The following is a 14270-nucleotide window of genomic DNA, read 5'->3' as shown; positions in this document are numbered from 1 at the left end:
AGTCGGATCCATTTCGTTACATGTACATGAAGTTATGGTAGATCAAAGGTATTCTGACCTACTTCACGAGCGGATTTACAGCAATGCCTCCGAGAAAAAGGCTCAAAAGTTCGATATGCAAACTTTCCCCCACAATGACTCCGATCTGTATATCAAATACTGAAACTATCCAGCGGAAATTCATTGTCAAATCGAGGTGATCGTTATTCATCACCGTTTTCGGCCGTGTTTTTGTCTTCGGAGCCAACAATAACCCGCGCTGCACTTCACAGAGACTTGTCACATTCACCCAGCAAACCTCACCCACATCACAGCTCCAGACCTCCGAAGAACACCTACTCGTGTGTGCACTCACAGATTTTTTATTTAACATGACTCTTACCACTCCGATTGATTGTTATTTCACTACATTTTGGTGCGTTGTCTAGTTTGAACCATGAGAAACATTCTTCTGTCACAGTAATAGCAATAACAACAGAAAATCAGGTGTAATTTACAGCGTGTAACTGTCTTTCTGTTGAGTTACATTCATACAGCAGTAATAAGTGTGATAAAAGCTTCTAATCCCCACACCACATGTATATGGCACTGTAAAAACAGGGGGGTTGTTGACCTTTCACATACAGATGGAAAAAAGGACATAACCCCCCCCCCAATCCTCAAATCTCAGCGGCGTGCACGTCACTGCCCTTGAAGTCTGACAACCTGCAGACAAACTCACAGGGTCAGTGACAACACCAGTAATCAGCACACTTTAATCATGCGAGCCGTGCACGTGTGTGACAGGAAGTGATTGAAGGGAGGAGGGATTAACACCAAATTATACCAGAGGGAATTTTGTCAAAATTGTGTTTTGAGTTTTAATTATGCTAATGCATCAAATACAGTTTAAAAAAAAAAAAAAGCCAACAACTATTTAATCCGTAGAAGCTCACTTAAAAGAAAATAACATGCATTTATTTGTGTGCATTTAGGAACTGGGCACATTATTCCACTCCTGAAATGGATTTGTATAAAAGGAACAGGTAATAAAAATATGGAAACAGTGTTTTAACCCAAGCATTTTTCTCCAGCAATGATGACAGGGCATTTAATCTGAATCACTGGTCAATAAAAGGACAGATTTAAAATCAATTCAAAAGCAGTGCTCAGAGAGATGTCAAAGTCTTGCGTGCACACCCCCCCCCCCACACCCACACACACACACACAGATGAATCTTAATATTAATCAAAAACAAACAAACAATATATGAAAGCAGAATGGCAGATGGAACAAAGCCTCTCACTTCTGACGAAGAGAGGCGTGTCCCACTTGGTTTTTATGGTACACACACACACACACACACACACACACACACACACACAAACACACACACACACACACACAGATACTCTCAGGGCTGTACATCCAGGATATTTTCAGCCAGGCTAGTGAGTTTGCAGTCCTCCAGTGCTCTGACCAGCCGGCTCAGCTTGGCCGCTCTCCCTTCCGCCTGGATGAAGCGGTTGAGCAGCTGATAGGCTTGCTCATACAACCCTTCTCTCTCATATTCGTAGGCCAGGTTGTCAATGGCTGGACTCTTCAGAGCCCGGCAGCTTTTCCCCAGGGCCCTGCCTACATTCTTCCACTGACGGCCCACTCCGTTAGAAAAGCTCTGAACATCTGCCGCTGTCAGCATTCGGTCCTCTGACAAAGGATGGTGAGGAAACACACAACGTACACAGTCATCATGATGTACAAACAGCAGCACATTCCCAAAGTAACAAATATCTTGAGCAACTTAGCCACACAAGATGCCAACAGAATTATTTCTGCATTAAGCTTTGTAATGATAAAACACCACCAATTCATGTTTCAGGCCACACCAGGACAACAGTGCTAACTGTAAACTCAGCATTTACGTTAACCTAGCACATGATTATGTGAGGGGAGCACAATCGGGAACAGATGCTAAATATATCCAGCAGACAAGGAGCCACATTAGCATATTTTTGTTGCCTTTATTCCGACGCTCGTTTCCCTTTAAGATCAGATTTGGGGACTCTTGCGGAGAAACATCCAGATTTTCATCACTATATCGCCTGCTGGGTTTCAAAGATGGTGACAATGAACAAAAAAAAATGAAATTAGACTTGGTAAAAATCTTTCAATGCAGTGGTGATTTTCTAGCTTTGCCTCTGAAGTGAAACCAGGGCAGCAACTGCTGTTGGAAGCATCCGAGGAGGCGCTCAGGGAAGAGAACTCCCTGATGCCCAGATGTGTCCGTGGAAGCCAAATGTAAATGGACATGAACTGAACTTGAATTTGAAATTAACTGAACGGGAAAATCTAATTAATTTTCAGGACGCCACGGTGCCTTTTCAATTAACGATTAACAATTCGATTAAGGACAAACCGACAGTTCAAAATCAGGCAGACAAATTTATATTATGAAATTACGAGTCTTTATCTGCGAGTGCTCGATTCACAGTGCCAAAGAGAGCAGGTCGTACAGAATAAAGCTTTTCACGGCTTCATTTCTGTGGACACCTGATCCTGATCCCGAGTTATTGAATTCCCACATCGTTAAAGCTGTGGAGACGGAATTGGACGTATGTATGGTGGGTTGCTGGTGTGCAAGGTCGTCCCGACTCACCAAAGACTCTGTTCTGAAATTTGAAGCAGTTGTTGGGGACGGGCGGCTCCTCCCGCTGGTTGGTGTTGGACTGTGGTTCTGCTGGGCGGAGGGCCTGGCTCCGCAGCTCCTGCTCCAGATGGTCGATCTCCTCATCACAGAGACGTTCAGGCTGCCGGAAACCAGAGAATCAAGCAACGTGAGCGCGACTAAGTGAAGTTTAAGTAACAAATAAAGCGTCAATGTGGGTTTTTCAACGACTGGCCAACTTCCTGGAAACAGCAGCTCACCTGTGACAGGTGGATGTGCTTCAAGCAGCGCTCGAGGTCGTCCAGACAGAGGTCCAGGATGTGTGTGCTGGCCTTGAGCTGCGTTTCTACCGTCAGTTCCTGGGGAAGCGCGAGAAGTCTGCAGGCGTGCTGGGAGAGGGACTGGTGCAAAGCTCCAGAGCTGTAGCTGTTGAGGAACTGCTGGCAAGCTGCCACGTCCATGAACTTCACCTCCACTCCCAGAAAGGGATCGGCATCGTGGACCTTCAGTATTTCATATCCACTCAGACCACGTGCAGAATCTGGCCGCAAGTTGCACCATAAACCTCTCATCTCGTGAACAGGAAACACAACAGGCTGGGCAGATTACTTACCAATCAGGGTGAGCTTGATGACTTTAAAAACCATGAACTTTCCCTTCTGATGGTCCTTATATAGAGACAGCAGGTTCACATTAGGACAAAGTGACTGCAGAAACAAGACTGCACTTCCTGTCCACAGCCCTCCGTCCTCACTCTTGTCTGCCATTCTCTAAATACAACTTGGAACACATATCATATGATGTTTACAATACCGTTACTATTATTGTACAGTAAACCTCTAAGTAAAGCACACTTTTGGTAACTCTGGGTAGTTCCCAGTTTACAAGTGTTACATGAGTATTATTGTCACTTTATTTCATCTGTCTTTGATTCAGATAGATCAGGTTAAACAATTTTAATATAAATACATTTCTGCCCTTTTACATCTAAACTTATGGGACATTATATGAATAAAGCCCAAAAAAAAAGAATGATGATGATTGTATTTAAAATGTTAAAAGAGTAGAATTCTTCAATTATTTCAGTTATATTAATCGTTTTTTAGCTTCTTTTAAGCTTATAAAATATCACAGACAAATGTTATGGCCTTTAAAGGAGTCGTGATTTCTGCGCAAGCTTCCTAAAGAAATAGTTCATTAAATTCTCATAAGTTTAGTGATCAATACAGCTTTAGTTTAGCTTATAACCCCCCCATGAATAAACCAAAAAAAATCACATAAGTACTGTAAATAAATGTGTATCCAGTAATGACGGTCACACTGTTCCTCTGCTTGTTCCACATGGCTGTTGTGGCCTCACTTCACTTAACTTTGTTTTTTTAAACCTATCCACCTTCTGAAACCCTCATTACATAAAAACATGTTTAATCTCAGCCCTCCCCTCCCCCAGGCCAGGCCCTATCTCCTGTACTCTGAATGAACCACTGAAGCCTGCTAGCTCACCCTTGGTGATATCTCCATGCACAGGATGCAGAGCACTCTCTGGAAAGGGCATTCTCTGATCTGGATTATATATGCATGTCCTCATGTTTCACTAATACACAGTATGCCTGGCTGCCGAGACTACAGGAATCTCCATAACTTATCCAGTATGTAATTATATACCATCCAATCTACTGGTACTCTGAAGGACAGAGTGAGATTTGTTGACCAGCTGTATGAGGATTAAATGATCATCAGAAGCTTAATATATATATATATCATTTAGCTTTTCCTGCCAAAAGGCATCCTCTAGAATTCCCTGGACAGCATGACCGCTGTATTTGTAATATTTATTCAAGGGACTGCTTTTAGAAGCGAGCAATTAAAAATTGCCATTATTACGATGCCCGTAGCCCCGTCTATTATATGCTGTTGTATTTATGGATGCATGACATTTTTTTCCAGCCAATCAAGAAAACAGACCTTTTTGCCTCCCCAAGTCCCTGTGGAAGATGTGCTGCAAATTATAAGTGTGTCGTCCCATCTGGGGGGGGAGAAAACCCACACTGCTGAGATATTGTCTCTAGACTACGCTCAGCAGCACCAGCCTTGTTCAGCAGTGTGACGTCATGATTTATTTTTATTGGGGAATGGCAAAGCATCTTTAAAGATGCATGCTGACCGTGACTTTAGGAGGCAAACAGAACTCTGCTTGTTGGGAAGGTGGCAACACCTCGCACTCTGATCATTGGAAACATGTAAAAATACAGAACAATGTGTGATTAAATGCATTATTGCAAATGTGCAAATGTTCTGAGCGATGTTAGTGTGACAAGTGCATGTAATGAATTCTGTTGCAACCATCAATCTGAAAAACACACCTTTGCTCCCAGTTTATGTCCACTTAATCAAGAGCAATGGCTTCATCAAATGTGACTTTTAACTATTTTAAACCAGACATATCAGTATGCTTTAAATTACTTAATAACCTTGGACCAAAAGGTTTGGTGCCCACATAAAGCCCATCACACACCCGGTGGTTTACCATGGGCTAAGCTAGTAACCTGTCGTAATAGTCACTAGTTTTAGCACCATGAGAAACTGTTTTAACTAGTGACATAGTAATTTCATTTTCAATCCTCCAATTGTGCACTGCAATACAACAGGGGCAATCAAAGTCACCGCGTTAGAGTGTTAGTTACAGTGTTAGTTACAGTTAGTTACAGTGTTAGTTACAGTTAGTTACAGTGTTAGTTACAGTGTTATTTACAGTGTTACAGCGAAGGTAACATCGTGCTGAAGAATCTCAGCAAGAAACAAATGCCCTAAATCAGACATGTGGCCAGTTAAACCGCACAGGACACAAATACACGTTTTCGGCGCCATCGCTCGTTTGATTCGCTCGTGTAATAACTTAGTTGTGGTCGGTGAAAAACTCCAAATCAACACTTACCAGAAAACTTTGTGATATTGTTCGGAGAGTCTTCCTTCTGTTGAGCCACACCCACCGGTGACGCAACAACCCCCCGGCTTCTCATTGGCTGGGCAGAAAAAGGGGACGTTCCTATTGGTGGAATGTGGGACACTGTCGGAGAAAAATATCATGTGAGCGACGAAGTTCCTTATTTTTTCCCAGAGTTTCATACATGTATAGATGTATAGATTGTTGATGGCCAGTTGCATAGGTTTGTAATCCACATTATCCTATGATATTACACAAAGACTGATGGCTAGTGAATGTGAATAAACCGAAAGTATAATAGACACACTGGGGAAGTGGTTGAGAGAAAATATTAGTTCAAGTGACTGAATCATCTAGGAGCCATTGAGTGATCCTGCACTGTGGCCATCTAGATTTCCATCTAGAGATTTCCATCCTTTGCACAGTGTGGAGAAAACTAACTCAACAACAGAATAATCTGCTAATGTTTCTATTATCAATTTAGAACTGTGATCTTCATATAAATAGATGGAAATGATGTGTAATATGATACAGAGGCATTGTTTTACATTTTCAATGGAAGGGACGCACCCTAAAGAGTAAAAGATAAGTCTGAGACTGATACTTTCCAAGAATGTTGACATGCTGACTTTTACAGCCTGCAGAGCTTCCAGTGGGGCACTGTGAGTGTACAAAAGAATACAACACACGCAAAACAGTAAATGTATTTTCCACACTTTTTATTCAAAGTACACAAAAGAAAAATCATAGAATATTCTGTCGTTGGCTGAATCAGAGAAACTTTTATGATTGATGTGTTTGACAAATTTAAGGGTCTCTTTGTCTCTGTAAACGAGGGCGAGGGAATTATCCTCTGGATACACTGTCAGAAGCTGTGAAAGAAACCAAAACACCGATGATAGAAATATTACTTCTACATCTACCATTCAGATCTTAAACCAGAACCCACCTCCTCATCCTCGTCATTAGCAACATAACAGGTGGAGCCCCCAAAGTCTGACTGCCAGTCTATGAAGGATAATTGCAGTCACACTATTGGCTGAATTTTTAGATTTTGGCTCAGGCTTGTATGTGTGAAGACTCACCAGCTGAGCAAAAGGGCAGAACCAGGTCCAGAGAAAACTCGGCCTGCTCCGCTTGTCCATCATGCAGCAGGGTGTAGCCACCATGGAACCAACGACGCAGTTCACCACAACACACGGGCGTGCTTGGCTCTACGTGACAAATTGAAGTGAAAACACACGATAACAGATGCTACAGTTATGCAAATGGAACACACCTTTTCCTCTGCTCGTGTCTGCTGCTGATTCAACCAAAGACCCGCTGGTTCCTCCAGCCTGGGTGTCGTCCTGCTCCTTCAACCCTTCATTCTGTTCTTTTTTATCTTTATCGTCGCCATCATCGTCAGGACAAAGGTAGTGTAGGCGAAGGCCAGTAAAGTTGGAGAGAAGCAGGAAAAAAGCCTCTGAGTGAAGTAGCTCCCAGCATTCCCTCACACATTGCGGCAGGTTACCCAGAGAGGCCACCTCGTAGCACCTAAATGTACATTTTTTAAAAATAAATAGCAATTTTATTTGTATGTTTTACAAAAGCTCTGCTGATGAGTGAAATCGTGTGAGACACGTCTCACCTCTTATTTGGGGGACCCCTCTTTGTCCACTGAATCTGACTGAGTTGCAGAGCTTGGCTCACTTCTCGGAACTTCTTCTCCTGTCAACCCACAAAAACCCTTGGGAACATGCGGACACGTACAAGTCTGCACAGAAAAAGTAGGGCTTTACCTTAAGAAAGTCTTTGAGCTGAATTTCAGAGCTTTCCTCAAAGTTTCCTTGGATCTGCTCTTGATAGGATATGTCCAGGTAGACCGGGTTGACCCACTCCAGAAGCACCGATTCCTGTCATGCACACGGACAATCATGCCAGCTGGCTATTCTGGGAAATGCACTTCCTGAGTGTTAAATGAAGAGATCAATACCATACTTGAACATGGCTTTCCTCTCTAAAGAATTATGTCCTGTGTGTAAGTGATGTTTAGATGTGTTTGAAGATGGATTTAGCATTTTTTCAAGGTTTCCTGTCAGCCTGCTGAGGGTTGATCCCTCACACTCGACAGAATTTAACACAATAATCTCAACCAACGCATGATTAAAACCCATTGTTGCGAGTGTCGGCTCAAACGTACATCTCTGGGTAAATGTGGGCTCCGTGGAATGGGGACGTCCACGTGGTGAGGTGGACGCTCTAAGGATGGGCCGTGGAACCAGCCACTCAGAGACAGACGACACTTGTCCTTCGTCAAAACCTCTGCAACCTCGACAGATACAAACACGTTACTAATGTGTAACAGGGCTCATAAGCGGTGAGAAACCAGCAGCGTCCTACTTGGTGAAAGGAGACTGGAGAAACCTCAAAAAGGACGAGCGTGTTCAACGAGGGTACAAGTGACTTCGCAATACTCTGTGGTTGGAGATCACCTGACGTCATAAAAAAACATTATGTAGCGCAGAACTTCAGCCTTCAAACACCAGACAGGCACACGAACTTGAATACTCACTGTCTGTTGAGTAAAGATCAAGGGTTCCTCCATCACGGCTCTGCCACGGGGGCACCAGATACAGAATGAAAGCTACGCGCCTCCCCTCCAATTCATCATCGTGACACAGAAGAACATCTAGACGGATGAGAGGAGCTTACATATCGCAAACAAACCTAAAGAAAAATGACAAAAAAGACGAAGCTCACCAGTATATTCATATCTGGCGCAGGAAATATCCACGGTGGACTCCAGCTGAACCCCTAACACGTCTCCCAGCCAGCAGCGGAAACGGCCAAACAGGGCAGCCCTGGAACCAGACGCAAGAGTGACTTTAATGGGCATTACTCGTCCACAGTTTTCATATTTACAATAACAAGAAAACTGATTATTTGACTTTGTATAAGCCCCCATACCCAGAGTTTGACTGCTCAAACCCACCATGACATTTTGTTGTGACATAAATAATAGATGACCACAACAGGAGGCCAATATTGTGCATCTATTCATAGTATTTATTCTACAGGGCTGCATCTCTTCAATAGCCAGCTGAAAATACACAGAGCAGCAAATGATTCCTCACCACTATGAACACATTATCACTGTAATGTTACAAAAACTGCACATCAACTATAAAAAAGCATGTTTATAGTTTCTCTTTGGACAGATTTTTTTGCAGTGAACCGATATTTACATTACTGTCACATCATCATCGTCACATTGCAGATAAAACAAGAGCTTCTGTTTAGACAGAGCACCTTGGTCTCAGTTTACTGTTCAGTCCTGCTCTGCTCCATTTCAGAACCAACTGCACTGAATTAAAGAAACATACCACCAGCAACAATATGGAGGCTGATACGTCTGGCTCCACCTAGTGGAACAGAAATTCTCAGACGAGTCCCAATCAGCCACAGGAAGGCTGCTCCAAATAAAACTACTGAGAAACCATTTGAAAGCAGATAATGTCTGCTTATGCCAAATGCGTCCTTACTGAAAAATATTTTTTAATTTGTTGAGTTAACTGAGAAAGAGGCTCTCTTTGCTACAGGAAATGGAAGCTTTTAAAGGGTAACAATGTGTATAATTACTGCAGGGTTTACAAAACCAATATAAACACAGTAAATGCCTAATGAGAAATGATTAGTGTGTGCATACGTATATTCATACATATAGTACTTTAAATTAATCATTTTAATTCTGACAACAAGAAACATACAGAGGAGCACCAAAAATGCATGGAAATGAAAATATGTTGCCACATTTAGATACAACATTGTGAAGAAAAATCACCCGTTATCTTTGACCTTGTACAAAACAAAGTTAGGATGTATATGCAGGTGGGAATGGTTGCTTATGCACATCATTGTTAGTATTATCCAACAATTAATCCCCGTTTTAGGTCAAGTGTCCTCACAGTGTTTCAACAATGGAAGATATCAGAATAGCAGCTGACTTCTTTAGTCATATTTCCAGTTGACCACAGGTTTATCTGCACTCAGTATCTATAGCTATTGTCTTTGATTAAATTGGGTCAAATTTTCTTTGTACCCTTCCACCAGCAACTCATGACAAATTAATGAAATTTCATCCCTCGCTCTTTTTTAGTCCTGCTCGTCTCCGTGCCATTTTTTTCAAACGTTGCCGTTACACTCGAGGACATTTGCCATTTGACACCAATCTGATATTGCTATTTTTTCCCTCTGCACCAAAGGCCTATTTGTCCTATAGATACGGACACAGTTCTCCGGTTACTCTTCTGGGATTTAATACCCTGCTCATCAGCACGGTGGATACTGTATGCGCTAACATCAAAGATCTACACATAATTTAGTGTGAGATTTTAGATTAAATAGTCTTAATATATACAGTTGATGGGAAAATTTATGCAGGAATCTTTTTTTGAAAATTATACTCGGTTACCATATGGTTTAATAACTTGTTTATTTTCAACCTTGATATGTCTAACCTGTCATCTTAAAGAGTATTTTTCGCTTTCATTTACCTGAGTCCAGCAATGTGCGGCTCTGTCCTCTTCCTTAAGTCATCTGACTGTATAGGAACAAAGAAATAGTAAAAGAAAAGAAAAGAAGAATAAGACAAGACTTCCAGCTGCTAAATGCTGTATGTCTGGAGTAAAATCTGTTTGGCACCTGTTTAAATTTGTACAGATCATTTGATTTCTCATGAAAGTTGAGACCCATCAGGTCACTTTGCAGGTTGTCTATGAAGGTGTCGCTATTGAGAAAATTCCTAATGATGCAGTGAGGGAAAGGTTGACAGTCCAACTCCAAATCTCCTGCAAACAGTAAGTTAACAGTGAAATATTGGGAATTGAGAATTACATTTACAACTACTCCACCAAAACCATAGCAGTCATGTAAACATGATTGAAATAGCTAAAAGGGCACAAAAAGCTGTCTTTTAAAGCCCACATCTATGTCAAAGCTAAGTTGTATTTTTGATGCGGTGGAATGCAAAATAAGGTGTTTAATTCTAGCATCACAGTTCAACAACAACGTAAACCAAACGTAAATACTGCGTCTCACTGACATTTTCTTCCAGCTAATTCAACTATAAATGGGGGGAAAGTGTTAAAATATCTGTTTGTTCACCAACCGTGGGTGTAACTTCTCTTTTGATCCCAAGCCTCCTTCACAGCCTTCTTCACTTGCTCGTCATCTATAATTGAACAAAGTTGAGCTGTCTCCTCGCAGCTCTTCTTTTTCCTCTTTTCATTCTTGCCATTTTCACTCTGGCGTCGTTTAGAGGCCATTGTGCAAAGCAACTGCTGTGAAAGAAAATGAACACAGTTTAAATGGTTTATTACATTACAAATAACGTGTTTGAGCTCCGAAACGGCCTGAGCGTCGCAGACTAATGACGCAATAGCGTGCGACGGTTAAGCGCAAGGGAAAAAAATGAAAACATGTTTTCGATTAATTTTAAAAATGTATTTCTCCTTGAAAATACCTATACATCATCTAATGTACAAACAAATGATCGACTATTTCAATTTCAAAAGTTCTCCTGTCAAACAATACTCATACCCAACCTTTTTTTATTCTAAAATGAACGTTACATTGCTCCATGCCTAAAATTAGAGTTTGAAATTAGAATTGTGCGTAATCCCAGTAGGGCAAAATTGTACACCGAAAAATTTCCCACTAAAAATCACACTTCTACTTTTGATGAACTTAACAATATGTTTCTGTCAAGGCAAAACTCCATGGTGTATACATCAAATGTATTTTAACGCTGAACATGGAACAAATGCATCTGCTAAACACATGTGAACCGTATGCTTCTGTAAAACCTGCAGATACAGGTACCGTAATAATAATCATGAAAAAAATTAAGAAAACAGACTGCAAATTTAATAAACATGCCAATTCAAAGACAATACAAAAAAAGCCAGCACAAATATCGTAAAATATTAAATAAAAAAGAAGCATCCATTTATCTTTAAGAACACATCCTCCACTGTTTTATAGAAATGTAACATTTTGATTCTGCTAACACTCACTCTGATGTGTAGGTGGGATCAATTTCGCCAGGAATGTCATAAAAATAAGAACTTAAAATAACACACATACATTATCTATGGCTACAGAGCTTCTTATTTATTTGAAAAATAACCACCAATCAACCGCCCACATATTTTAATGTTATAAAAACATATTTAAATGACTTTATTTAAAAAAAAAAAAATTACTGTTGCAGGTTAAAACAATAGAAAACTCAGTGATGGATTTTGTTTAATCAAACATTCGATACATAAAACCAAATTATTCTGACAAAATAATACAGTTGTGTACTACAAAAACTAGCAGTTTCGCAATATTTTTAAAAGGAAAAAGACAAAGGTATTTTGATTTTCTTCTCACAGTATAAACACCGCTGTGAACTGTCAATTCACCTGACACAAGAAGCCTTTTTTTCTAATGAAAGTTGAGTTGACGAGATGCAGTTTAGCATCTCACAACGTCTCATCTTCCCTTGGACAGGGCTGCACTCACAGAGACAACCGGGTACTTTTCTCCTTATTCAGTTAGTTATAAATGAAGTTGAACCTGTTAAAAACAAACATTCATTAATTCCACAGCTTATTTTTGAGGGACAGTTGTTTAGAAACAACCTGACAATTAGGAGTTACATAGAGTACCTGGGCAACATATTAACACTTGTTCCAAGAAAAAGACATGCACAAGAGATAAACACTACCTGCTCAAAAGCTGTGGCAGACTGGAAATTATTGGTCCATATCCAGGAGCATTGTCGTACAGTTCAAACAATGGAGCTGCCACCAATTTATAATTCTTGGGGACAGCAAACAGTGCTGTAAAATTAGGAAGATTAAAAGACAAATTACATATTTGTTGCCCTCGACAAAAAGAAAAAGTAAAATGTCAAAGCTAAAATATTGTCACATCACTGACCTTTTTCCTGTAGCTGAACCAGGAATAATTTCTTATGCTCTTTAGGCTTGGTTATGTGAGCTGGGATATAAGGATACTGCAAGAAAGATTTGTATACTTGAGAATGGGCATCTACAAAAAGAGACACGTTTTACAGTATTTTTTAATTGATGACGCACTAAATGACAAGCAGATCTTTATTTACTCAAGTCAGTAGCTGGTAGACCCAAGTAAATTACTATATCATCTACAATTTACTGATAAACATGGTTAGTTAATAGTTTGTATAACTTATTCGATATTATCATTTTATTTTGAAAAAAGAAAAGAAAAAAAATCATTTGCTGCATATAATGTCCATGGCTACTGACCTGTGGAGGTTCAAAGTTCGGGCGCCACCAATTGCCGATGCAGTCGTCAATCACCCAGTCCTGCTTCACGCCATCCTGCCGTCCAAGGATCTGTGGTGCAGCCAAAAATTAACACACGCTGACAGTCACCAGCGAAAAGAATAAAGTACCATGATGCCGTTACCTCAGTCATGAGGCGTTTCAACCCCTCCACCTCATCTTCTCCAGGATTTAACTCTCCACCCGGCCTGCAGAGAAGGAAACATAGTTTCACTGCTTTAGCCACCATACATACAGGAGCCTAAACTATAATACTCACAGTTTGAAGAAAGTGGTCCCCAGCTGCAGAAGCAGCACATGAGGTAGCCTGTGCTCATGGACAATAAGAACTCCCTCCACGGTCCTTCGCATTCCCATTTTATCAAACTCTTCCCGCATCCTCTGAAACCGGGCCGCCACAGAACTGTCTTTCTCATAGAGAGGCTCCTTGGTCCCAAATGTGTAGTTGGTAAGTGGATATCTAAAGCAGTAATAAACATGGTCAAAAGTCATCAGGTAGGACTACAGACATTTATTTAAGCGGTTCTTTAATCTTGCTTGGGTCAAAACAGACAATTTCTTGAGACGCATCTGCTTGGATTACAATGTGCAAAGGGAGGCTGATCAACAGTCAAATGTCTCATGAATTATTCGTTTTAAAAGCACATAAGCAGTATTGTGTGGCAAAAAATTCAAACTAAAGTTACTGGACAATCGTGTCTTTTATACATGAGCTGCAAATGCGTGATGAAAAGTAAAATGACTTCATCTAAAATAGCACGTCACACATTAAAATTGACAGAGGTTGCAAGTTAAATCACTGTACCAATTATTGATATTTATGTCCATTCCTAGTACACTGCACCCAATGTATGCACTGGAAAACGTGTACATTTTTCTTTCCTACGATCAAGCTCTAAAATCAGTTCAAGCTCCTGCAGTGGGAAACTGACGGCCTGAGCGCTGGAAGCAGTCAGTTGCTGAGTTATTGGGCGTCAGACTCACAGGTTGATGGTTCTCTCCAGAGTCAGGGGTTTAGCAGGGCCGCCGATGTATTTGTTCCCGAACTGAGAAGCGGTGCCGCGCGGCCAGCCCGTAGTCGAGCGACTGGGAGGAACAATCGACATCTCTTGAGTTAAGGCGACGACGTTAAAACCTTGTGTGAATCACCGAAGGGCGACTGGTTTAATAATATCAACAAATTATGCACCCAGCTACTGAAAAATCTATGGACAATCAATCCACAACAATTTCTTTATAGTCGATCCCTCGGTCCTCTTCTTCTTCCGGAGTAAGTGCGTGGTTTTGGGGAGGGATTCTCCCACAGCGACCCCTGCTGGTGTG

General features: G+C 41.1%; 3 protein-coding genes across 4 annotated transcripts; all 3 read right to left on the bottom strand.

Annotated features, from left to right (window-relative positions):
* Positions 1–346: 346 nt before the first annotated feature.
* Positions 347–5818, bottom strand: tradd (tnfrsf1a-associated via death domain). Of its 2 annotated transcripts, XM_003970049.3 has the most exons (5): positions 5581–5818; positions 3259–3425; positions 2906–3186; positions 2637–2787; positions 347–1687 (listed from the first exon to the last, which is right to left on the bottom strand). In XM_003970049.3, exons 2-5 carry the CDS (start codon positions 3410–3412, stop codon positions 1395–1397), a joined length of 879 nt encoding a protein of 292 aa, XP_003970098.1. In that variant the 5' UTR covers positions 3413–3425; positions 5581–5818; the 3' UTR covers positions 347–1394. The 2 variants fall into 2 exon arrangements, with proteins under 2 accessions (XP_003970098.1, XP_029702340.1); XM_029846480.1 differs by lacking the exon at positions 5581–5818 and having other exon boundaries at positions 3259–5546.
* A 473-nt stretch (positions 5819–6291) lies between these two features.
* On the bottom strand, positions 6292–11029 carry ogfod1 (2-oxoglutarate and iron-dependent oxygenase domain containing 1). Its single transcript, XM_003969984.3, has 13 exons — positions 10739–11029; positions 10273–10418; positions 10125–10171; positions 8332–8432; positions 8144–8260; positions 7972–8063; positions 7772–7900; positions 7371–7484; positions 7220–7299; positions 6869–7125; positions 6675–6803; positions 6539–6597; positions 6292–6461 (listed from the first exon to the last, which is right to left on the bottom strand). Exons 1-13 carry the CDS (start codon positions 10893–10895, stop codon positions 6309–6311), a joined length of 1581 nt encoding a protein of 526 aa, XP_003970033.2. The 5' UTR covers positions 10896–11029; the 3' UTR covers positions 6292–6308.
* Positions 11030–11477: 448 nt separating this feature from the next.
* nudt21 (nudix hydrolase 21) lies at positions 11478–14235 on the bottom strand. The gene is made up of 7 exons (XM_003969983.3): positions 13932–14235; positions 13207–13407; positions 13072–13135; positions 12909–12998; positions 12559–12634; positions 12344–12458; positions 11478–12192 (listed from the first exon to the last, which is right to left on the bottom strand). Exons 1-7 carry the CDS (start codon positions 14051–14053, stop codon positions 12171–12173), a joined length of 690 nt encoding a protein of 229 aa, XP_003970032.1. The 5' UTR covers positions 14054–14235; the 3' UTR covers positions 11478–12170.
* Between the last annotated feature and the right edge of the window lie 35 nt (positions 14236–14270).

Source organism: Takifugu rubripes, chromosome 13, assembly GCF_901000725.2.
Source record: "Takifugu rubripes chromosome 13, fTakRub1.2, whole genome shotgun sequence".
Classification (NCBI taxonomy): Eukaryota; Metazoa; Chordata; class Actinopteri; order Tetraodontiformes; family Tetraodontidae; genus Takifugu; species Takifugu rubripes.
The sequence above is the reverse complement of the archived record's forward strand: the minus strand, read 5'-3'. Positions and strand labels throughout refer to the sequence as shown.

Bases quoted from the DNA above. Each gene is read 5' to 3' on its own strand.
- ogfod1 (XM_003969984.3), bottom strand. From the start codon at position 10,895: ATGGCCTCTAAACGACGCCAGAGTGAAAATGGCAAGAATGAAAAGAGG. The intron at 10,172-10,272 runs GTGCCAAACAGA...GTTCCTATACAG, and splicing joins ATCTGTACAAATTTAAACAG to TCAGATGACTTAAGGAAGAG. The intron at 7,300-7,370 runs GTAAAGCCCTAC...GTGGGTTGACAG, and splicing joins AGCTCAAAGACTTTCTTAAG to GAGAAGAAGTTCCGAGAAGT.
- tradd (XM_003970049.3), bottom strand. From the start codon at position 3,412: ATGGCAGACAAGAGTGAGGACGGAGGGCTGTGGACAGGAAGTGCAGTC. The intron at 3,187-3,258 runs GTAAGTAATCTG...ACTTGCGGCCAG, and splicing joins CATCAAGCTCACCCTGATTG to ATTCTGCACGTGGTCTGAGT. The intron at 1,688-2,636 runs GTGAGTCGGGAC...ATCCTTTGTCAG, and splicing joins ATTTCAGAACAGAGTCTTTG to AGGACCGAATGCTGACAGCG.
- nudt21 (XM_003969983.3), bottom strand. From the start codon at position 14,053: ATGTCGATTGTTCCTCCCAGTCGCTCGACTACGGGCTGGCCGCGCGGC. The intron at 13,408-13,931 runs GTGAGTCTGACG...TTACTGCTTTAG, and splicing joins CTGGAGAGAACCATCAACCT to ATATCCACTTACCAACTACA. The intron at 12,193-12,343 runs GTAGTGTTTATC...TGTTTTTAACAG, and splicing joins CTGCCACAGCTTTTGAGCAG to GTTCAACTTCATTTATAACT.